Source organism: Tursiops truncatus, chromosome 19 (assembly GCF_011762595.2).
Source record: "Tursiops truncatus isolate mTurTru1 chromosome 19, mTurTru1.mat.Y, whole genome shotgun sequence".
Taxonomy (NCBI): Eukaryota; Metazoa; Chordata; class Mammalia; order Artiodactyla; family Delphinidae; genus Tursiops; species Tursiops truncatus.
In genome coordinates this window covers 222,128-246,929 of record NC_047052.1, presented here as the reverse complement: position 1 = coordinate 246,929, position 24,802 = coordinate 222,128, and the positions used below count along the sequence as shown (strand labels likewise).

General features: G+C 49.6%; 2 protein-coding genes across 15 annotated transcripts in view; one reads left to right on the top strand and one right to left on the bottom strand.

Annotated features, from left to right (window-relative positions):
* ZNF276 (zinc finger protein 276) overlaps nt 1–21,347 on the top strand; it is a 61,193-nt gene extending 39,846 nt beyond the window's left edge. The window contains exon 12 of the transcript XR_012327900.1: nt 17,311–21,347. The gene's annotated coding sequence lies outside the window, so the exon portion shown is untranslated. The remainder of the gene's footprint in view (nt 1–17,310) is intronic.
* Nucleotides 1–24,802, bottom strand: part of FANCA (FA complementation group A) — a 50,976-nt gene that overhangs the window by 25,421 nt on the left and 753 nt on the right. For 10 of the 14 annotated variants that reach the window (XR_012327897.1, XR_012327896.1, XM_073795630.1 and 7 more), the window contains exons 2-20: nt 24,132–24,241; nt 23,680–23,773; nt 17,632–17,774; nt 17,446–17,541; nt 16,093–16,166; nt 13,062–13,174; nt 11,685–11,767; nt 11,327–11,360; nt 10,819–10,885; nt 9,361–9,473; nt 8,528–8,604; nt 8,120–8,261; nt 7,676–7,809; nt 6,314–6,424; nt 5,469–5,564; nt 5,316–5,375; nt 4,445–4,533; nt 3,770–3,830; nt 3,630–3,679 (exon numbers count right to left, since the gene is read on the bottom strand). Coding sequence is in view for 9 of the 14 variants with exons in the window: in XM_073795630.1 (XP_073651731.1) it covers nt 3,630–3,679; nt 3,770–3,830; nt 4,445–4,533; nt 5,316–5,375; nt 5,469–5,564; nt 6,314–6,424; nt 7,676–7,809; nt 8,120–8,261; nt 8,528–8,604; nt 9,361–9,473; nt 10,819–10,885; nt 11,327–11,360; nt 11,685–11,767; nt 13,062–13,174; nt 16,093–16,166; nt 17,446–17,541; nt 17,632–17,774; nt 23,680–23,773; nt 24,132–24,241 (1,747 nt within the window). In the remaining 5 variants the exon portion in view is untranslated. The remainder of the gene's footprint in view (nt 1–3,629; nt 3,680–3,769; nt 3,831–4,444; nt 4,534–5,315; nt 5,376–5,468; nt 5,565–6,313; nt 6,425–7,675; nt 7,810–8,119; nt 8,262–8,527; nt 8,605–9,360; nt 9,474–10,818; nt 10,886–11,326; nt 11,361–11,684; nt 11,768–13,061; nt 13,175–16,092; nt 16,167–17,445; nt 17,542–17,631; nt 17,775–23,679; nt 23,774–24,131; nt 24,242–24,802) is intronic. The other 4 variants (XR_004523284.2, XR_012327898.1, XR_004523285.2 and 1 more) reach the window with 1 other exon arrangement.

Below are 24,802 nucleotides of genomic sequence, written 5' to 3'. Positions count from 1 at the left end.
GATAAACCAAAGACACAGAAAACTATTCAGGATACAGAAAACTTGAGAATAAGCAAAATTTAACAGACAGACCCTACAGTCCCAAACTGAAGGACATGTGTTGTTTTCAAGGATGCGCGGAATGTCTGCAAATTCCAAGCAAATTCTGAAAGGAAGTCTTGACTAGTAGAAAAAACTCCATATAAAGTGAATCATATTCTTTGTGAAACATGAAATTAACATTGGAATTCAACAATAAAAACTCATGGGCAAACACCTAAATGTTTAAAATTTTTTTAAATTTACTTAAAACTAACTTACAAATTATGAGAAAATCATAGCACAATGGTTGAGTATTTACTTAGAACTGACCGACAGTGCAAGAACTACACAGTGAAACTTCTGGAAGGTGGCTAAAGTGATATCTGGAGGTAAAATTTATTAAAATATGCCTGTTTTAAAACACAAGTTATAAAACAATAAATTAAACCACCACTTTAAGAAGTTATAAAAGGAACAACATAGTAAACCCAAAGAAAACAAAAGGTAAATAATAAAGTTAAAATCTAAAAACAAATAGAAGATTTTTTTTAAAACAGCAGGGAGGGGCTTCCCTGGTGGCACAGCAGTTGAGAATCCGCCTGCCAATGCAGGGGACATGGGTTCGAGCCCTGGTTCGGGAGGATCCCACATGCCGCAGAGCAGCTAAACCCATGCACCACAACTGCTGAGCCTGCGCTCTAGAGCCCGCAAGCCACAATTACTGAGCCCGTATGCCACAACTACTGAAGCCCGCGCACCTAGAGCCCACGCTCCACAACAAGAGAAGCCACCGCAATGAGAAGCCTGCGCACCGCAACGAAGAGTAGCCCTGGCTCGCCACAACCAGAGAAAAACCCACGTGCAGCAACGAAGACCCAACGCAGCCAAAAATAAATAAATTTATTTAAAAAAAAAAAACAGCAGGGAGGGGGTTTCTCTGGTGGCGCAGTAGTTAAGAATCCGCCTCCAATGCAGGGGACATGGGTTCAAGCCCTGGTCTGGGAGGATCCCACATGCCACAGAGCAGCTAAACCCATGCACCACAACTACTGAGCCTGAAGTCTAGAGCCCGCGAGCCACAACTACTGCAGCCCGTGTGCCTAGAGCCCGTGCTCCGCAGCAGGAGAGGCCACCTCAATGAGAAGCCCCAACTCGCCACAACTAGAGAAAAGCCCATGCACGGCAGCAAAGACCCAATGCAGCCAAAGATAAAAATAATAAATAAATTTATTAAAAAAACGCAAAACAGCAGGAAGGACACAATATTAAAAGCTGGTTATGTGATAAAATTAATAAAACAGACAAGTCTTTAAGTAATGAATGAGTCATAAAAAAGGCAAAATTAACACTAGCATGAAAAAAATTTTAAGGGATGAAAAGTACAGATGAGGTAGACAAATTTTTTAAATCACAATAGAATATCATGAAAAATGATACATCAATAGATTTGCAAACTTAGATGAAATGGACAATTTTCTAGAAATATATATAAAAGCTAACTCGAGAATAAAAAACCTGACTAAACCAATAACCATTCAAGAAACTGAGTCAGCAGCCAAAAGTTTCGCCTCCACAAAAGACACCAGGAACAGATGATTTTGCAGCCAGATTTTACCAAACCTTAAGGGACACATGATCCCTGTGTGACAAACTATTTCAGGGGACAGGAAAGAGGGAAGGCTACCCGGTTTGTTCCATGAGGAACCAAATACCTTAATGGCAAAGCAGCCAAGGTGAGTGTAACAAAATGAGACACAGATGCCTGAACTCTAAATAAAGTATCAGTAAACCAAATTCAGCAGTTCATAAAACAAAAAACTGTTACCAATTAGGGGGTATTCCAGGAACGCAAAGACAGTGGAAAAACCTATCAATGTAATTATCACATAGCCGATGACAGGAGAACAGCACAATCATCTTAAGGGTTGCCAAAAAAAAAAAGCATGAATTCCTGCTAAAAGTCCTTAGCGAATTCACAGAGGGAACTCCTTTAATATGGTAAGGAGGATATATACATACATATATATATATATATATATATATAAATGGTAAAACTCTCGAAGCAGTCCTGTTTCAGCCAGGAACAAGGCGCGAGGCCAGCTTTCACTCCTACGATTGCTCATTATACTAAAATCCTACCCAATACAGTGACAAACACCGAGAGGCATAATAATCAGACAGGAGGAGGCAAACTTGATCTTGTGGACAGCGTGACTGCATAGAAAATCTCACCACCCGCTGGGAGTAAGTTCAACAGTTAACGGAAACAAGGGCACCTACACCTCAGCACAGCTGATGAAGAAGCCAGAAAAGAACATGCAGTTCACAACAAAAGCTAGGTACCGAGTAGCAAGGCTGACAACAATTTACAGGAGTTTTATAAAGAAAAAACACTAGTAAAAGACTTGAATAAACAAAGATGTACTGTGTTCCTGGAAGGAAAAACTCAGTACCATAATAAAGCCAAACGCCTCAAGTTAACCTATAGAATCAATGAAACTGCACTCAAAATTGTCAAGCTTTCATGGGGATACAGCCAAGGGTGTTCACTGAAGCACCGCTAACAGAACACGAACGTGAAGTAACCCAAGGGTCCAACTCCAGGGTGGTGAGTGCATCTATTTATTCCGTAGGCATGTGGCCTGCACCCGGGGGGGTGCGACGTGGCAGTCTGCAGACACAACAGAACTCCGCACAGCATTAAACAAACCAGAGCACACGACCAGCGGGGGGAGTGACAATGCAAGTCACGGAACAACACACACTGCTATCAAATCCACTTTGAAAACACACAAGAGCACGCTGTGTGGTGTGTTTGTGTGTGGACACGATTTACAGTTATAAACATATAAAACAAAGGATAAAAAATAGAGGAAAAATTTATGCACCAACTTCAGGATAATGATTTTCTTGGAGGAAAAGGGGAGGGGATCAGAGACCTGGGGTAAGATGTATCTGGACTATTTCAAGGAAAAAAAGAAAGATAGCAAAAATATTAATGCGAATGGGGCATAGGGGTGTTTTTTTTACTGGTCTCTTTACTTTTGGAATATCTTATGCCAAAAATAAACAGAAGTAAGGATCCCAGAGAATGGCCTAATCATAAGATGAAAAAGCTTATTTTTACTTTCTAGGCCCTTTATCTTTTCAATCTTCTCACAGGACCCATCACTTCCGATAAGACACTGGGAAACAGGGTTGATCGTTTTCTGTTTCTACCACCTCTCTGCTCCTGGAGGTCCTCAGTGTGAGCCGGGGGATGGGACCCCCGTGCTACACGTGGTCTCCACTCTCCCCAAATCATCACAGTGGAAGGCTTTCACCTCTCCCTTTTCCCTCTTTCCTTAAATTCTCCTCCTTTCCCAATGATTATGTAGCAAAAACACTATTTTCTTTAATTCCCAGACTAATCATCCTAAAAGTTCATTGAAAAATGCTAAGTTGTGATATTCAGAATCAAAGAAATTTTCTTTTTAACATTTTAACCGACTAATTTTGAGCCAACTTTTTATAAGTAAAGCATACATGTGACAAAGCACATTTCTCTGCAGAAGAGCCACAGCTCCTTGCGCTGTTGGCCCCCAGACGAGCCGCGCTGCCGTGCATACCTCCTCAGGGACTCTGTGAGAGCGGCCCGGGAATCAGGGATCCTCGGGAGCTGAGAGGGAAGACAGGACTTGGGTGAGACGCCAACAGGGACCCCGCTCTCTGCCGACCCAGCCCCACGTTCACGGCGACGTGTACTGACCACTCGCGGTGTGAGCAGGGCGGGGAGAAAGTGGGACAGGTAGTAGGACCTCCGGAATATGCTGCAACAGAAAAGGCCAGGCTCAGGGGTGCCCCACCTCGACCAGAGGACCCTCAGTGAGGGCAATGACCGTCCAGGGCCGTCCCTGCAGGCCAGAGCGTGGGCCACGTGGTGTCACGTTTCAAGGCTATGACATTATATCACGTTTTCAAGTTTTCTTTCCCACTGTTTTGGGACATTTCACACAAAGGGAACCCTGTGCTGGTGACCTGCACCCTGAGAGTCTGGAGGATTCTAGATGCACGGCCCTGGAACCTGGGTTCATCCGCGGCCACGAGGTCGACCGTGGGAGCTGGAAGCTGTGAGCGTTTCTCAGAGGCAAAGCCTTAACAAAGCTACCCCACAGCTACCCCGTACTGGTAGCAACCAGAATTCAACGTGTTTTGGCGTCACACCAAATTCAACAAAATTTTGCTATTCAACTCCCTGTGCTGGCTTCACACGGTCACCGTTGAAGCATGAACAAGAAAAGTCATCGTGGCCACAGGGAGGGCCTGTCTGGTCCCTCTGAACAGTCTGTGCTGCGGGGCACCTGGGCTTTCCGCAAGGGAGCTCATGTCACAGCAGGGGCTCAGCAGCACCTGCCCACCAGCCCTTCCGGCAGCGTAACCCCACCTGGCCTCCAGGACGGCGGCGGGAATCTTCCCCGTGTGTTCAAACACCATGATGGCCTTCTCAACATCCTGGGCCGCTTGGCAGCGGGGCTGGCTCCAAGTGGGGAGGACGGAAAAAAACAGAAGATTTAAAAGAAAAGGCAGGAGCAGAGCGGGGCCACGGTTCTGTGGTCAGGCGACAGGCATGACAGAGCAAGCGGACATGCAGACAAATGCCCTGATACCAGCAAAACCACAAGGAGGGGTCAACTGCTGGCCCGGCCCCAGAGAGCTCAGCACCTCTGGGGAGCCACAGCCACCCCCAGGTTCCATGTGTCTGTGCACTCCACCCCGCTTCCTGCTGCCCTTCTGGGAGAGACAAGGATCCCAATGCAAGATTTTCAGGCGGGAAGGTGCCAAGACCTAATTTTTGAGATTTAAAAAAATTATGAAATGGCAACTTGTGAACAGCGATAAATCTTAAATAGAAAACTTAAAGTATTCGCCTAACAGTCCAACAGCAAGGGCTCTCCAGAGGCTCGCAACTTTGAAGTAAGAGTGTCTTAGGAAAGCGCACACACACCGCATATGGCCATCCGACATCTGGTCTACATAAATATAGTTCACACTTTTTTCCGTAATTCCTAGAAGAACATGACACCGCCCTTCCCCAACTGTTTTACAGACCACTTTGTCCGTGAAACCACGGGAAGGGGGACCTCCTGGAAGAAGCATCCCTGTAAAAGGTGACCCTCGCTGCTGCTCTGAAGAGTGTGGATACGACCGGACAAGCCCTGGAGCACAGCTCACCCCGGCTGCCGCACACGCACCGGGGCCCAGACAGAAAAGGCTCGGACACGCAGAGACGCTCAGCGACAAGCCCGGGACATTACCTCCGTGACGTCCCCAGCTGAAGACAAATCCTCATAGAGCCCCATGTTTTCTACAGAAACCTGCAAAGACACGGGCGCATGTGAGGACCCAGATAGGCACTGGCCTCCGTGGAGACAGAGGAGGGGCAGGCAGCAGGGGAGGCTGGGACTCGCCTTGAGGTCGGCCAGGCGCGTCCTGGCCAGCGCCACGTAGTCGGTGAGGAGGCTGCGGTACTTGCTGGGAACCAGTGGCGGGTGGAGGATGTGCACCTGCGGGCAGAGGGTGGAGCAGGTCCATCAGCCCGTCAGCTGTCCTGACTTTCTGGGGGAGACACTCGTACTGACGGCAACAAAGTTGAAGAATTAGCCAAAGACCCCAGGGCCACAGCTGGAGGTGGGGCAGACGGAGTCCTGGGTGAGGGTCTCGGCACGGGGCCAGGAGGGGCGGCAGGGACTGAGATGCACGGGGAGACCAGACTCCAGGCTGCATGAGTTACGTCACGTGTATTCTTTGAAATGAAATACGCATTTCTTAATTAAAGAAAGAAGGTGAGATTCATCTTCCAAGTGCCCTACCCCTCAAAGTGGATGCTGGTTATAGTCATCTGATTACAAAAGAAAGCTCACTGCAAGGCGCTTTCTAATCATGAGACTAATGTACATGGTGATAAAGAACGTAAACTGGAGCGTGAAGTCTTCCACTCCCAGAAGGAACGTCCACAGCCACTGGGGGCAGATTCTTCCAGATACATAAAAATATATCATTTTTAAAAACCAACCACGGGACCCAGGGCACTCGCCGGCTTCGGTGTCCGTGCTATGGGGCCCCCTTTCTATGCAGGCACCAGGCCCCCTTTGCTCACTCACCAGCTCCTAGGACCACATGCGGCTGGTTTCTGGGCATTTACTATAAGAAACATGCCTCCCCAGGAGTGCACCAACACCCCAGGATGGCGTTTGCATTCTGTGACTGTCACCTGCGGGGCTTCCCTGAGCCGAACGTGCCGCCGGCCTCTCACCTGCAGGTACCGGGGGGCCTCGAAGGGCACGAGGTCAGACAGGAACTTGAAGAGGAAGACCAGCGCCTTCTTGCTGGAGCCGTGGAAGCCCCTTGCGCTCCCGAAGGTGGCCTGTGGAGAGAATGGGCATGAGGTGGGGGCGACGGGAGGACTTGCCGTGTGGTGGCCGTGGCTACATCCCGGCCTCCAAAACAGCAGAAAAAGGGAAGCAGAGCCATTTCAGTTCATTTTTCTTTAGGACGGCATGGCTGTGGCCTAGTTAAACAGATGGACTGAAAATTTATTTTAAAAATTAAAAATATATTGCTGGAGAAAATGGTAAATATGGTGCCTTTCTATGAACATTAGAGACAGGATTTGTTAACCACCCCGCGAGAGTCCCTTCCTCACAGGTGAATTCATTCCACTCCAGCTCCAAGCCCGTCTGAGCGGATGAGATCCCTGCAGGGGTGGGCCCTTGGGCAAAGTGCCCAGGCCACAGCAGGACAGTGGACTCTTATAGAACCCAGGGCACCCAGGGGTGCCTGGGGGTGCCCAGGGCAGAGAGGTTCTGAAGAGGTGTCGGCCCTGAATTATGTCCCCATGAGCCTGCAGAGACCAGCACTCGCCTCATGCCAGCCACAAGAGGCCCACCTGCAACAGCACGAGGCCCACGGAAGCTCCTCCTCCAAAGCACACCCTGTGGTTCTTCTTAACAATTGTGCTGTCAGACGACAGGCACAAAGTCATCAGAACGAGCACACAAGGCCGACACCACTGGACCTATGCTCGGAGCACCGAGTGGACTCTGGTAAGTCCCTCAGTGCCAGGACTGTGGACGCAGTCACTGAGTCCACGTGCGTCCAGCAGGAGCCCCTGGCCCGCTGTGTGGAGCTGGGGGAAGCACGGGGCCAGGAGGGAGCTTCATTCCGTGAAAGAAAGAGCCACGCCCACCATCTCTACGGCACACCAGGCACAGAGCCCGGTGGATGCAGAGAGAGGCGGGCTCTCCAAAGAGGCCACAGCTACACCACCCAAAGCTTCTGCAGAGAACAGGGCTCGTAAGCCCAAATCCACACACGCCCAGCCGTCAAAGCTGATCCCAACGATGCCCCCCAGGCCCGGCCAGGTTCAGCAGCCTGGGAAGAGGGGCAACACGCGCAGGTGGAGGGAAACAGGGAAGAGAGGAGGGCGCTCCCCGACAGACGTGAAACCAATCACAGCGCAGCACACTGTGCAAAAAAGGCAGCTGTGTTCGCTTTCACCCTTTCCTGCTGGATTTCACTCATTTTCTCGTGAGAGACGGCAGGAGGCTCAATGAGGCAGATGGGAATCTGAGCAGCCTCGGCAGAGCCGACCCCAGCGGGAGCGCAGGCGGCTCACCTGGAACCAGGCGGCATAGGACGGGAAGGCAGCTGGGCCCTCCAGCGCAGCCTGCCGTGCAACCAGGAACGCCAAGACCATGCTGTCCAGGTCACAGCTCTCGAACGCATGAGTCAGCAAACGCGACACCCAACCTAGGTGAGAACAGTGGCACGGCTGTGGACGGGGACTGGGGCGGGGGTGCGGGGGCAGGCAGGACAGTCCCCTCACCCAACACCGACCCCCAGGCCCTGGGTGGCGGCCCACACGCAGCCGAGCAGCGGGTACACGGGCAGGCCGACAGCAGAGGGCGGTCCAGAGGGCACCGGCTGGGTAGGCGGGAAGGGCTTCCATCCTCACTGAGCCAGACACAGCGATTCCGCCCGCAGGCTCGCCCCAACGCCGGTCCACGGATCACACGCACACGCACGCACGGAACACAACGGGGCTCCCATCCCCGCGCACCATCAACGAGCTGCTGTGCGTCTGGCAAGCAGATCACCAGTGTGGACACGCAGGACAGCACGTGCTGCCAGTTCACCTCCTGTGTCTCCAGAGCCTCTTGCAAGTGGCCCACCAGCTCCTCTGGGCTCAGGACCACGAAGAGCTGAAACCGAAGTGTCAAAGCTGGACCCCCAATCCCTCCCACTCCGCGTCGGACCCAGCCTGGACTCGAGACGCCTGCCCTCCTGACCCCCACAGCCAGAAGTGGCTGCAGGGAGTTCTCATCTGGGGACAAGGTGCTTTGCCCAAGTGAAAAGTTCGGTCTCTGCACCCGGACGGCGGTCCAGCCATGGACGGCCGTGGCTGTGGCATCTCCTGGGACCCAGAGAGCCCGTGCAGCAGGTCTTGGACCCCACCCTGTGCACTTACCCTACGGTACAGGCCACTGAGCAGAGGCGGGGTCCTTGCAAAGCTCCACTCTCTCTGCATCTGAACAGCGTCGGAAACTTCATTCAGGAGGAAATACACATAATGTCACATCAGTAATCATCAAAAAGTTCAGTATCAATAAAGTACCTTGTTTTAATTTGCACTTTTCCAAATGTATGTGAACTTCACCACTTCCCCATTTTCCAGCCATTTTTTTATGTCATGAACTGTCTGTCTTTGGTAATCCTTGATCATATCTGCTATAAACATCCTCCAACCCATCAGTTACACTTTAATTTTGCTGCTTTTAAACTTTCACTAAGAATAAGCAGTCAGTGAGGACGTGTTGAAAGGACACAGTTGGAAAGCACTCATCAGCCAGGCCAGGCCCTCCGGGAGGGCAGCAGCCTGTGCCGGGGGCTTCCGTGCGCCCCTGGACACAGCACCACAGAGAAGGCACCATGAGGAGCCTCGCGGACCGCCCAGCCCTCACGGGACAGTGCGTCAGGCAGAAGATGACTCGGGTGTCGGACACCCTTCAGAAAGCCATGCACCCACAGAAAATGCTGACGTGAGCCGCAGAAACAGAACCTTGGAATTCACAGTACGAGCACTGTTTTAAAAACCTATCTAGAAAGACAGGAAGGGCTTCATATTAAAGATATTCTACTTTGGCAATAATGGATGACGCTTCTTTAATTCTAAATTTTCTTTACGGGAAAGTGTTGCTTTCAAATGAGAAGATATTTAATGACAAACGGACTGTCCTCCCAGCATTAACATCCGTGGCCCGAGCTTCTGTCAAGGGAGGCACCCAGGGCGCCAGGACCCACCTTTCAGCACAGGCTTGTGGGTGAGGATCTGGGTCAGAGTGTGACAGAAGAACCTCTTTGGAGACTCGGTTGAAATTATACTTCCATACATGTGTCCACTGAACACACCGAACCTGCAGAAGCAGCAGAGGATCTCAGGGGAGGAGACCCCTGCAGGTTTCCGCCACTCAGCAGTGTCAGCACCTGACAGCGACACCTCACGCACAAGGAGCGGCTCGCTGGCAAAGCAGCCAGGGACCTGCAGGCCCCCGACTCCAGACCCCCAGCTCAGGCTCACAGGCTCACAGGCTGGCCCTGCCCACGCCTCCCCAGCCAGGCTGCCGTGCCGCAGACGGAAATGGAATCCAGGGGAGCGTCGCTTCAACAGAACAGAATCAAAGGCAATGGAGCCGCTGTCACATGGAGAAGCTAGAAGGCCAGAGTGAGGCCACAGGAGGCTGGGCCTCGCAGGAGGTGACGGAGGCCACGGTGACGACAGCCCGTGGCTGGACCCAGGCCCAGCACAGTCGCAAAGCCTCAGGCTCCCCATCTGTGAAATGGGAACCAGAGGTGGCAGGGCCATGGTTCCCACTGAGCACCTGATCCTGCCCCGGCACATGGAGGCTCTCAACCCCACCCGGAGCCAAGGACGTCCTTCTCCCGACAGGAGAAGCAAGAAAAGGAGAGGGAGCAGGATGTCACTGACAGGTCAGGAGGGACAAAGGGAGACCGGGGCCGAAAGCGGGCTGTCATGATCAGCCCCACCCGACCCCTCAGGGGAGAGAATCCGGGGCCCTAGCAGCCACGTGAACTGCCCATGTCACACGTGCAGTGCGGAGGCTCCAGGCAGGATGGCCACCCAGACTGGGAGGGGACGTCTGACTCTAAGTGCTGGCAACGAAATAAAAATCGTGAAAAGTCATGATCTGACTCTCAGGACAAGTCTGAGCACGGACTCGGCACATCGTGAAAGTGCAGTGTTTTATATGCTGATGAGTGAAGTACTCACCCAGCAGGTTTGAGGACGATCAAAGTAATCGTGGAGAAGAGGCAAGCAGGAGCAAAATAACGGAAAAATGGAAAGAGTGACAAAGCCTGGAAATGCTGGGAAATCTCCTGGGTTCCCAGGACAGAGCCAAGGTCCAGGTGGCCTCACCCCATGTTACTCTGAAGCAAACCCGACACCCCAACGTTCCGTCCCCAAGTGCCTGGATGCGCCTCCACAGAACCAAGGAGAGCAAGCGGATGGTCCTGTGGGGGCAGGCATGACGGGCAAGGTCTCCCTGGCTGGGACCCCTCAGACCCCCTCCCCTCAGACCCGGAGGTGGCATGGTTCCCACAGGAAGGGCCTCATCTTCAGAGGACTTCTAGTGCTTTCCAGCTCCTGATGTCACCACAATGGCAAAGGATCACTGGGCCTTCGGGGGCGACCAGCATTCCTGGGACCACTCAGCCGGCAGGCCCACCCCCAGAACTTACCAGCAGCTCACTGCCTTGTGTGCTGCGGACCCCTCCTGTATCCCGGCCGCCAAAGCTTCGAGCGCGGCTGAGGCAGAAAAGAGACATCAGCACAGCATCACCATCCATCATCAACAGCCCCGACCAACTGCTTCTGGGCAAGTCAGGTAACGGACACCTTGCCATCACAGGCCTCCTAGGCCCCCGAACCCCCCGACGCACAAGCCCTGCAAGATCCCAAGTGTCTCAGTGATACCAGACTTAAGCCTTGAAAATCAAGCCAATATGTAGGCAAGAAAATGCTTCCCTAATGAACCACTCAACTGGCCACCTCTGCTGCTCTGGAGATCGAGTGTGAAGCCGCCAAAACTGACGGCAGGAGAGAAACACGCCAGCTCGTGAGCTTAGACCCAATCACAGCCGCGAGAGAGGCCTCCCCGGAGCAGCACTGAGCTGCAAAGGCGGCGAGCCACAGGAAGCCCTAAGCAGCAAGGGAGGCCATTTGCCACCCGGCCACGGAGCCACTCACAAGCCAGCATCCTCTCGAGAACAGCGACGGCCACCTGCGGGGACAGAACGCTGCAGTTACACAGGGGCACAAGCCAGCAAGCCGCCACCCCAAAGTAAAGCAAGACTCGACTTTACAAAGAGCTCATCTCCAGATTCCCCCTCAGGCACGGCCCAGGATCTGGGTCGTGGGGAGGGCTTTACCCTCAAGAGCTATGGGGGAGAGACCACCGTCCAGGCCCGTGCCCGTGCCCTCACATCTGCACTCAGGGAGCGCCCTGCGGTGACAGCCAAGCGCGCTTCCCCGTATAGAGCTGACAACTACAGCGTGGGCCCCTCGTGCTGCAGCCGCTGCCCCACGAGGCCCGGTGTCCTCCTACCTGGGACATCCACTCCGGGTCCACGGTTCCTCTCACATCCGCGTTCTTCTGGAATCCCCTCGAAACAAGCATTTGCACAAAATCTGAAACCCACAAAACCAAAGCATTTACATACACTGTGGTCTCTGAACAGCTGTGAATCACACAGACCACCAGCTTCAGAGGGGCCGGCAGAGTGAGGACCTGCATGGAGCTGAGGGGACACTGGCTCCTGGCCCCAGGGAGCCCACCGACCACACCACCGAACCCAGCCAAGGACAGCCTCTTCCCCGAGCCACACTCTATGCGAAAAGGAAACACAATCCATCAAGTTTATAGGAAGGATTTTCTCACTGAAAACAAAAAAGTATCTACTAAGGGTTTTACGTGGCCTTCCTCTCAGCCAATCTCCTACACCAACCATACAAGGACGGTTCTAGGGCTCGGAAGCATTACACTGTGGGAAATGAGGCAGGAAATGGACTCATAACTTCTGAAAAGATTACGACCAATGGGACTGAAATTAAAAAGATTTTGTCAAATTTCAATTTAAACTTAATCTGGGACCAGATTACAGGATTCAGGAATTGGAAATAATTCACATCACCAGGAAAGTTTTAGGAAGAAGGAATGCACCTTTTGCAAAGGAAAACAGTCCACAAGCCAACTAACTGTAGGGAACCCCTCCCATCTAGGTTTCCGTTTACTTGTGGACTGCATTCCTTCGGTATGCGTGACGGCGGGCCTGCTGACTCGGAGAGAAAGGGAAGGTGACAGAAGAACAGGGTGTGGCGCTGCCCAGGCGTCCACAGCAGGGCAGCCCTGCTCACCCACAGTCCCCACATTCAAATAAGGATTCCTGCCCAAGCTCCCACTTTGCTTCTCCCGGGCACCTTGTAAAACTACTGCCTAGAATTGAGCCGTGGAAAGCCAGTGGCCACCATACAAGCACTGGTGCCTTCTGCTGTGCTCTCTCCTGCTCGCCTGTGACCTGGACGGAGGACGGCCCATCCCCAGCTCCCTGGGATATGTAAATAACCAATCTGTGACCCTACGTCCTTTGCGCATTGTCTAGGAACTGCGTCTTCAGTCAAATCAGCCCTGGACTCTCGCTTCCCCAAAGTGGGAGCTGGGATGCCGGGGGAGCCACCTGCCTCTGCTAGCAGGTCACAAGGTGCACATCCTTAACACACCAGCTCCGGCCCAACCCATCGGGTCAACAAGCTGACATTTCCACAACTCAAGTTCAATGCAAACCCACAACGACAGGTATGGACTGCAATGCCTTCCTGTTGGAGTGTGTCGGCCGCTCTGCTTCCCACAGATCGTCAGAGCAGAAAGCGTTCCCACTGGTCTAAAGCAATTGTACCCAGGAACCCACCTCTGCCGTGAACTTACCAGCAAGCATAGCCCTGGCGACGTCGGCGTGCTGACAGGGCGCCTCTGTCTGCTCACACAGCAGGCGCAGGTCCCTGGAGAGCCAGGCCACCACGGCCTGAGAGTCGGCATGGCTGGGGGCACAAGCACGCAGTTCACCTGACCCCATTATTCCACTTTCTTTCACACTCACTCCACTGACAGCGAGCTAGCGACTACCTCAGCCTTCCCGTCCCAAGCCACAACAGGGCCAGCAGATGTACAAGGGGCATCAGGAATGGCTGCCACTGATGTTAAAAATCATTCATCCCTTTTGGGCTTCCCTGGTGGCGCAGGGGTTGAGAGTCCGCCTGCCGATGCGGGGGACGCGGGTTCGTGCCCCGGTCCGGGAAGATCCCACATGCCGCGGAGCGGCTGGGCCCCTGAGCCATGGCCGCTGAGCCTGCGCTCTACAACGGGAGAGGCCACGGTGGTGAGAGGCCCGCGTACCGCAAAAAAAAAAAAAAAAAAAAAATCACTCTTTTCAAATAGTTTATTTATTTGGAGTAGCTTACTATTCTTGGGAGAAAAAAGAAATTTCAGTAATAATAAATAGCGAGAGTAGCGATAATGGGCTCTAGACGTCAGCAGCGCAGCAGCCCTGCAGGACAGTCCTTGTCTGGGCGCAGAGCGGGGTGGGGGAGCCCTCACCTGTCACATTTGTATTTCCCTGGAGAATAAGGGTGATGAGCATCTTTTCACGTGCTTGGCTATTCGTAAATCTTCTTTAGAGAAATGTCTACTGAAATCCTTTGTCCATTTTTTAATTGGATTATTTTTCTTCTTGTTGAAGTTTAAGAATTCTTTTATTCTAGATACTAGGTTCTTATCAGATATGTGATTTGCAAGCAGTGTCTATGCATTGTCTTTTCATTGTTCCGATAGGGCCGACACACTAAAGCTTTAAAACTTGATGAAGGCTAAATGACCTATTTTTTCTTTTGTTGCATGAGTTTTCGGTGTCATATCCAAGAAGCCCCTGCCTGACCCAAGGTCGGGTAGATTTACCCTCAGATCTTCTTCTAGGAGGTTTACGGTTTTAGCCCTCAGGTTTAGGTCTCTGATGCACTGAGTTAGTTGCCATCTGTAGCGTGAAGTAGAGTCCAACACCACTCTTTTGCATGTAGATGTCCAGTGGTTCCAGCACCATTGTTGAAAAGACCGTTTTTCCCCATTAAATGGTCTTAGCACCGTTGTCAAAAATGAACTGACCATAAATGTGTGAGTTTACATCTGGATCCTCAATCCTACTGTTTATCTATATGTCAATCCTTATGCCAGGACTGCACTTTCTTGATAATTACAGTCTTGTAGTAAGCTCTAAAAACCGGATGTGTGGGGAATTCCCCGGCATCCCAGTGGTTAGGACTCCACACTTCTACTGCAGGGAGCACAGGTTTGATCCCTGGTCGGGGAACTAAGATCCTGCATGCCTCACGGCATGGGCAAAAATAATTAACTAATTAATTAAAATAAAAACAGGATGTGTGGGGCTTCCATGGTGGCGCAGTGGTTGAGAGTCCGCCTGCCGATGCACGGGACACGGGTTCGAGCTCCGGTCCGGGAAGATCCCACATGCCGCGGAGCAACTAAGCCCATGAGCCACTACGACTGAGCCTGCGCTCTAGAGCCCACAGGCCACAACTACTGAGCCCAAGTGCCATAACTACTGCAGCCCGCACACCCAGAGCCCATGCTCTGCAACGAAAAGCCACCACAGTGAGAAGCCTGCACACAGCAACGAAGAGTAGCCCCGCCTACCGCAACTAAAGAAAGGCCTCACGCAGCAACGAAGACCCAATGCAGCCGAAGATGAAAATAAAGAAAGAAATTTATTAAAAACAAAAAAAAAGTCTATTGCTTAATTCCCAATATTATGGATTTCCCAAAACTTCTTGTTGATTCTATGCAGTTCTTTTGTGACTTGAGAACACGCCGTGTATGGTTTCAACCCTTGTAAACTTACTCCAGCCTGGCTTATGGCCTGAAGCGGGTGGCCTCCCCTGGCACTGGGCACCACCGGGTGGGGCGCTCCGCGGGCGCCAGCTGCGAATGCTGCTCTCTCTCGTCTCCGGTCGTTGCTGGTCTGAGCAGGTGATCCACCCCTTACTGAAAGTGGGGGACTGAAGGCTCCAATGACCACAGTTGAAAGTCCATCTCTCCCTCCAATTGTCAGGTTTTGCTTCATATATCTGGAGCCCTGACATCAGGCATGTATGCTGGGAGATACGGTTTTCACGTAGTCAAACTGATCAATCTTCCACGACTTCTGGATGTGACCCACGTGTCATGCTGCCACCGGTTTCAATATAACATTTTCAACTGTGCTTGACAGTCCCCCAAACTAGACATTGTCTGTTTTCCCTGACCAGAGAATAAACACGTAAACCTCCAGCCTTCTGTCGACCAGGGGAGGACTGACTGCCTGGCTGCCTAGAGCAGAGAAGACAATCCACCTCCAGCTCCATATGCTCCTCATGTGTGTTCTCAGTCAGCTCATCCTGAGCCCCCCTCCCCTTCACCCCCTCACCCAGAGGCACCCGGCGCCATCGCACTGCCTGCTCACTTGCTAAGTCGTTCACCACCCGTCCCTCCGCCTCCTGCTTCTCCTCCCCTAGACTCTCCCAACCTTATGGGGTTATTCCTTTTATAAAACCCCCTTTCTGACTGTTGGTGGGATTTCAGGAGGTAAGAGTTGCACACATTCTATCAGCCATATTTACCTGAATGTCTCTTTTTTAGCTTTTAAAAATATCTTATCGCACTGTACATCTTATACAAAGAAAACATTACCAAGTCTGTGCATGATGAAGACTTCAGTTATAACAAACGTTCTCTTTAAATAATAAAGCAACTGCTTCTCTAGGTGATTTTTGGTTTTACATATAAATAAATCATACTAGATTAGAAAAAAATAAATCATGTAATATTAATTAAATTTCATGTTACATAAAATTTTAATTTTTAACTTAAATGTTCGATTTACTTTAATGGTAAATAATCACTGGTATACCTTTCCAGCAGCTCTTGGAGGCTTACAATGTTTTGAACATGAAGGCGCCACACAGCTTCAAGCAGCAAAGAATTCTGCAGAAAATGACAGGAACTGAGTCAGTCCTTCACGCACACACTTTCCTACAAGACGTTCAGCCTGTGTGCTTCAGCACGTGCTCTCCTGAAAACCAAGCCTCTCAACACTCACATCCCCACCTTCATCCCGCCCCCCGCCACCGCAACCAGGTTCAGGCTCAGGCTTGCTCTCTGCCCAGCCTCTAGCTTAGTCCACCTCCAGGCCTTTCTCCACTATGGCCAACACAAGATTCCAAAATGTAACTGGCCAGGCCAATCTCTCCTCTTCTTTAGAACCCTTTCTGTGGCTCCTCCCAGCTTTCAGGACAAAGTTCAGACTCTCGTCTGTCCTCCCAGGGAGGCCCTCCAGGCTATAGCACTGATGTGGCCACCCCCTCGAACAAGGAGCCCCCGTCGGACTCGGCCCCAACACCCACAGTGCCCTCCTCTTCACCCAGGAACTCATGCCTCACACCCCACGCAACTTCCTTCCAGGAAGCCCTTCCTAACCACCCAATCAGCCATGGCCGCCCACTCTTCTCTGCTACCTGCAAACACCAGGGCCATTTAGCTAGTTACCAACGGGCGCAGGGGCCATACCAATGCCTGATAGTCAACTGAGCTCTACACTGTATGCTGGATAAAAGGGGGGAAAAAAACCATGAATGCACCATCATCTTGGTTTTCTTCTTTCCTTCTCCTATATACTTAACTGATCTCATTTAGTAACTAAGCAATAGCTTGAAGTGTTCAAAAAGCAGTACATCAACTACACTCCAACATAAAATTAAAATTAAAAAAAAATCTATAGGCCTACTGCATTCAAAATGCTTCAAAACAGAACAGATGAGGGGATTCCCTGGCAGTTCAGCAGGTAAGACTCCACTTGCTCCCAATGCAGGGGGCCCGGGTTCAATCCCTGATAGGGGAAATAAGATCCCCAAAGACACATAGCATGGCCAAAAAAAAAAAGAAGGATTTTAAATCACTTTAAATCACATTTTTCTAGTTTACTATGCTACCCTGGGAAATCGTTCATCATAATATACCTAAGAAAGCAAAGCATGATGTTTCTGTGCATAGTCTATTCTAGTAAATATTACTAATGATGGGTGAATACTGACAAACATGGTGACTGACGGTCCTTCTTTCCCATCCACAGAGGCACCCCAGTCTCTGTAATTCATACGATGCTTGCTGGAATTCCTAACAAAACCCGGGGATTTTACTGGCTCCACCAAAGTCCACAGAACACTGCTTGAAAACCCTGGAGTCAGAGTTACAATCTCAACTTTACCTGTACTTTCCATAATTCCTGACAGAAGGAAAGACGGGAGAACATGCTTTGTGCTGATAAATTCTGCGCGATCTCAAACAAGGAAGACAGTTTCTTCTGAAAAGAGAGGTGAAATCTTTTCTAAGAAACAGTATTGAATGTCCAACTTTCCCAAACAGCTGAACAGCAACTCGTGCTGTGTCTTACCCTCTGGTCTGGTGTCAGCAGCACCTTGGGAGGGGGCACCGCATCTGCCTCACAGACCCGCACGAGGCCAGAGGCCACCACCTGGCTGCACAGGACGGCCGCTGGAACACCCAGCTGCGCGGCTTGGTCGCGCAAAGCAGAGCCTTAAAGATGAGACAAAACACAGACACGCACAACAAAATGTACAACTGAAGTAGGTTGGTTAAATGCCTTCTCCGAAGCTCTAGCACCACAGAAAATTGCCTTTTGAAGGGGAGAAGAGATCTGGGGGGAAACATGAGGTATGAAAGTAAGACAACTTCAGTCTGATTGAAGAAGCTCACGAGAATCAGGGCAGCACCTGAAGCCCATGGTTGCAGACACACATCTGTGCGTTTTGTATGACAAAAACAAGGGAGCTTGGCAGATACATTCTGACCAAGAACTTTAGCAACTCTTTCCAAAGGAGCACAATAAATTGAGAACTTTTAACAAATTTCAGTTTTTTATAGTTACCACTCCCACAACCGTACGATGATGTTTGACTGGACACGGGTCTGGCTTCCTGATGCCAGCCACACACATGGTGGGCATCGCATGCCACAGATGTGCCAGTCCCTGGGCTGCCAGGTGGAAGCTGGGCCCACAGGCAGCCACCTGCCCCGAGGACCAGCCCCTGGTCTGCACTCAATAAAGAGAAATGCTGCGCAGCCTGGAAATAGATGATGCCACCAGAAAACTGTTTCCTGCTTATTTGACTTCCAAAACTAATTTAAAGAAACCAGGAAACTGTATCATATGCCCATTACCTTCAAGGCTTTGAAACACAGACCACTACAGAAGTGAAAACACGTGCAACTGTTGTAAAGGTTCCAAGTGACAGTACCAGGTACTATCCACCACTGTGGTCAAGAAATAACTCACGGCAGAAATGTAGAAAATGCTCATTTCTAGCCATTCATTTCCAATTTGTACCCATGGGAAAGTTTATCCCTGTTTTTATTTACAAGGCTTTTATTTTTATACAAATACCAATACGTATGGTAGCCACCACCTTCAGCAGGAGAAACTGAAAAATTCACGAGTTGCAAGTCTACTTATATTTCTGTGGTCAAGGTGAAGAGCTTCTTATCTACGTTCTTATGCTCTGATCCAAAAGCCCACACAAGAGAGTGTGTGGACGAGCTGGCTCCCTGCACCGTGCACAGTCTGTGAAATCCACGTACAATTCCGGCAGAGAGAAGCAGCACTGTGGCCTTCGGGGATCAGCTGCCGACGTAAGCCTGGGGTGTAGGGTTCTCAGAGTAGCAATTGAAAACAAATGAGTGAATTAGTTAATACAGTCGTCCCTCAGTATTCCAGGGGGACTGCTTCCAGGGCCGCCCGTGGACACCAAAATCCGCAGGTGCTCAAGTTCCTTACACAAGATGGCGTACTGTTTGTGTATAACCCACACACATCCTCAAGGACACTTTAAATCATCTCTAGATTACTTATAATACCTAAAGCAATGTAAATGCTGTGGAAATAGTTGCTGGCACACAGCAAATTCAAGTTGTGCTTTTTGGAACTTTGTGGAATTCTTTTCCCCCCTGAGTATTTCCATCCAAGGTTGGTTTAATCCACAGATGTGGGACCCATGGATACAGAGGGCCGACTGCATCTTTCTGAAATGACAGTCATTACATAATAAAAATGTGAAAGACCAGAAAATAACTTATTTTTGTTATTCCCACAGAACTCTCCCTGTCTCGTATTCTCAAAGTGGGGTGGGGGACCTAGAAACAGACAAGCAGACCTCGATTTATCGCACTTTGTAGAGATTGCCTCTTTTTACAAACTGAAGGTCTGTAAGCACCCAGCAAGTCTATCAGCACCATTTTTCCAACAGCACTTGCTCACTTGGTGTTTCTGTGTCACATTTTGGTAATTCTCACAATATCTCAAGTTTTTTCATTATTATCACATTTGTCATGTTATCTGTGATGCGTGATCTCCGATGTTACCACTGTAACTGTTTTGGGGCATCACTAACTGCACGCACAGATGATGGTGAACTTAACCCACAAACATCCTGTGTGCGCTGACTGCTCCACCTCTCGGCCGCTCCCATGTCTCGCTCCGTCTCTCGGGCCTCCCTCTTCCCTGAGACACAATACTGAAATTAGGCCAATTAATAACCCTACAGTGGCCTCTAAGTGTTCCAGTGAAACGAAGAGTTGCACATCTCTCACTTTAACTCAAAAGCTAGAAATGACTTAGCGAGGAAGGCATGTCGAAAGCTGAGACAGACCTAAAGCCCCTTGCACCAAACAGTTAGCTAAGCTGCGAAGCCAAAGGAGAAGTTCTTAAGGAAATTAAAAGTGCTACTTCAGTGAACACGTGAATGATAAGGAAGCCAAACAGGCTTATTGCTGATATGGAAAAAGTCTGAGTGGTCTGGACAGAAGATCACACCAGCCAGAACATTCCCTTCAGCCAAAGCCTGATCCAGGGCCAGGCCCTAACTCTCTTCAATTCTATGAGGGATGTGAGAGGGGAGGAAGCCACAGAAGCAAAGTCTGAAGCCAGGAGGAGTTGGTTCATGAGGTTGAAGGACAGAAGCCATCTCCACAGCACGGAAGTGCCAGGTGAAGCAGCAGGTGCTGATGGAGAAGCTGCAGCCAGTCCTCCAGAAGCTCTAGCTCAGATCATCCACGAAGGGGACTACACTGAATCACAGATTTTCAATGGAGAGGAAACAGCCTTCTACTGGAAGAAGACGCCGTCCAGGACTTTCATAGCCAGAGAGGAGAAGTCAGTGCCGGCTGCAAGGAAGAGGCTGACTCTCCTGTTAGGGGCTAATGCAGCTGGAGACTAAGTTGAAGCCAATTCTCATTTACCATCTGAAAATCCTTGGGCGCTTAAGAATTATGGTAAATCAACTGTGCCTGTGCTCTAAAAAAATGGAAAAACAAACCGGTATGACAGTACATCTGTTGACAACATGGTTTAGTGACTATTTTAAGCCCACCGTTGAGACCTACTTCTCAGAAAAAGAAGAGTCCTTTCAACTGCTCGTTGACAATGCACCTGGTCACCCGAGAGCTCTGTTGGAGATAGGCAATGAGATTCATGCTGTTTTCATGGCTGCTGACATAACACCCATCCTGCAGCCCATGGATCAAGGAAGAATTTCAACTTTCTACTCTTATCATTTAAATAATACACTTCGTAAGGCTATAGCTACCATAGACGGGAACTGCTCTGGTGAATCTGGGCAAAGTGAATTGATGGCCTTCTGGAAAGGATTCACCATTCTAGATGCCATTAAGAACTTAAGAACATTTGTGATTCATGGGAAGGATATATCAAAATCAAAATGTTGACATTAACAGGAATTTGGAAGAAGTTGATTCCAGCCATCATGGATGACTTTGAGGGGTTCAAAAATTCAGTGAAGGAAGTAACTACAGATGTAGAAGACATAGTAAGAGAACTAGAATTAAAAGTGGAGCCTGAACACCATTTACAATAACCTAAGCAATGTAAGTGCCCATCAACAGGTGAATGGGTAAAGAAGATGTGGTACATACACTCAATGGAATATGACTCAGTCATAAAAAAGAATGAAATAATGCCATTTGCAGCAACATGGATGCACCTAAAGATTATCAAAGTAAGTGAAGTAAGTCAGACAAATGTGGTATGATATCACTTACGTGTGGAATCTAAAAAAATGATACAAATGAACCATTTACAAAATAAAAACGGACTCACAGACATAGAAAACTTACGGTTACCAAAGGGGAAAGGGGGGCAGGGTGGGATAAATTAGGAGTTTGGGATTAAAATACACACACTACTATATATAAAACAGATAAACAGGGACTTCTCTGGCAGGCCGGTGGTTAAGATTTTGCCTTCCAATGCAGGGGATGAGGGTTCAATCACTGGTTGGGGAGATAAGATTCCACATGCCTTGGGGCCAAAAAACCAAAACATAATACAGAAAAAATACTGTAACAAATTCAAGAAAGACTTTAAAAATCATCCACGTCAGGGACTTCCCTGGTGGCACAATGGTTAAGAATCCACCTGCCAATGCAGGGGACATGGGTTCGAGCCCTGGTCCAGGAAGATCCCACATGCCACGGAGCAACTAAGCCCGTGCACCACAACTACTGAGCCTGCACTGTAGAGCCTGTGAGCCACAACTACTGAGCCTGCGTGCCACAACTACTGAAGCCCATGCGCCTAGAGCCCATGTTCTGCAACAAGAGAAGCCACCGCAATGAAAAGCCCGCACACCGCAACAAAGAGTAGCCCCGGCTCACCGCAACTAGAGAAAGCCCACGTGCTGCAACGAAGACCCAATGCAGCCAAAAATAAATACATAAAAATAAATTTAATTTAAAAAAATGGTCCACATCAAAAAATCTTAAACAAAAACAAAAAAACACAGATAAACAACAGGACCTACTGTATAGCACAGGGAACTATACTGGATGTCTTGTAATACCCTATAATGGAAAAGACTCTGAAAAAGTGTATCGAGAGAGAGGGAGAGAGAGCGCGCGCTATCTATATGTGTATAACTGAATCACTTTATTACACGCCTGAAGCATTGTTAAGTCAACTATACTTCAATTTAAAAAATTACAAAAATTGAAAAAAAAAGTAGAGCCTGAAGAAGTGACTGAATTGCTGCAACCTCATGATAAAGTTTGAAGGATGAGGAGTTGCGTCTCGTGTCTGAGCAAAGGATGTGAGATTGAGATTGAACATACTCCTTATGAAGATGCCAGGAAGACTGTTGAAATGACAACAAAGGATTTAGACTATTACATAAACTTAATTGATAAAGCAGCAGCAGGGTTTGAAAAGACTGACTCCAGTTTTGAAAGTTCTACTGTGGGTAAAATGCTATCAGCCGGCATTGCAGGCTACAGAGAGAGGATTTGTGAAAGGAAGATACAGCAGACTTCATTGCTGTAATGTTTTAAGAAAAGGCCACAGCCCCCCAGCCTTCAGCAACCTCCACTCTGGTCAGTCAGCAGCCATCAACACTGAGGGAAGACCCTCCACCAGCAAAAAGATTACGAATCTCTGAAGGCTTAGATGATGGTTAGCATTTTTAGCCATAAAGTAGGTTTTTTTTTTAAGGTTTTTTGTTTTTTATTTTATTTATTTATTTTTGGCTGCATTGGGTCTTTGCCGCTGTGCGCAGGCTTCCTCTAGTTGCAGAAAGCAGGGGTTACTCTTCATTGCGGTGCACGGGCCTCTCATTGTGGTGTCCTCTCCCGTTGCGGAGCACGGGCTCTAGAGCGCAGGCTCAGCAGTCATGGCGCACGGGCCTAGATGCTCCACGGCATGTGGGATCTTCCCGGACCAGGGCTCGAACCCATGTCCCCTGCATTGGCAGGCGGATTCCCAACCACTGCGCCACCAGGGAAGCCCCAATAAAGCAGTTTTTCGAATCTTAATAACAGAGCATTTTTTAATTAAGGTATGTACATTTTTTTAGACAATGCTGTTGTATACTTAGCAGACTACAGTATTTATTGTGTAAACATGAAGTTTATATGCATCAGGAAACCGAAACATTCGTGGGACTCGCTTTCCTGCAATATCCGCTTTCTAGCAGTGGTATGAACCCAAACCACAGTCTCCCCAGGTATCAGCCTGTATCTCTGGCTGCCTGCTGCACTTCCCTACCCAGCAGAGCCTGTTCTCACCACTTCCAGAAACGAGGGGCATGTTTCTGTCCCGTTTTTCCAAGGGTAACTTTGGTTCCTACTGCTTCTGAGTCCGATGCTGAGTCACTGTTTTTAAACAAGAGCCCCATAACAAACCTCCAGCAAGTCACAAAAGCTTGTGGCTGGTGACCACACATATAAGCAGAAAACCATGACCTGGGGGAATCTACACATCTGCTTGTTGTAAGCAAATCAAAGTCACTTTACGTACAGCAAAAACTAACACAACGTTGTAAAGCAACTATACTGCAATAAAACTGTTTTTAAAAAGTCACTTTACATAAAGCTCTTCCGTAACTCAATCTGTTGAGAAAATGAAGCTCTAACTTACCTATCAATGAACTGGAAAGGTCAATGTGGGCCCCAGGACCATCATAGTCAATCAACCGGCTGAGACACAGCTGTTTTCCGGGAGGACCTTCTACCTAGAAACCAAACACCAAGCACTCCATTTTAAAATTCAAGCCATGTCCTGAAAACACCCAGAGCGTCCACAGTGCTTGCCTACTGCGCTATTCCCAAATATTCCGAGGGAAAGAAGCATTTTAAAAGGTGAAACTTACTGAAGCCTTTGAGAACTACCAGATTCCTCTCCCGACTGTTTTACCTCCAAATAGATACGTGCTCCCGGTTACCTTTCTCACCTGGACAGCAAACTTAGTGCGTGCTTCTCCCAGATACTCACGAGGCTTGCCAGGTGTCTTTCATGAAGATGATGCTCGGCTGGGCTCAAAATCGCCAAACCCAAATGTCCTGGCAAAGGCGCAACCAACTTCCACTCACCTCCAGCACAAGGTCACCCAGGTTTAGGTGGCTCCTGAGGAGGCGCAGAGCCGACTCCCTGACCTTCTGCTCACCTTCGGGACCCAATTTCTGCCTCTTGACCCTTCCCGCTAGGGGAGAAAATCAGTTTCAAAAAATTACAGCACTCTTTAAAAACTCAAGCAAGGAGACACCGTGACACCCTGTACCCCTGGAGGTGACGCACCCGGGAATGTCACTTCCATGGGATTCCTGTCAAAACCACACAAGCTTAATCTAATCCTGAGACACATCCAACTGAGGGACACTCCTCCAAACATCCAGGTCGGGAAGACCCAGGAACTGTCACCCTCTGGAGGAGACCAAGTTGACGGGAGTAACTGCCACGCGGGAGACTGGTCAGAAAAAGGGCATTATGGGGAAAACTGGTGAAACCCGAGTAAGGTGTAGTATCGCTGGCAAGATGGTACCAACGCTCGTTTCCTGGGATTGATCCTTTCAAAGAGGTTACGCGACGCTGGGGCTACGCGGAGCTGAACAGTTACTGTCATCCAGGCTACTGGGGGCGGGGGGCAGTGAATCTTAACTCCCTACCTTCTGGAAACACCCCTCTTGGCCACTCGTTGGACAGAGTGGACAGAGGGCTGCCAGGAGGGGACAGCTCGGGGTGGGCGTGGGGGAGGAGGAGGGCG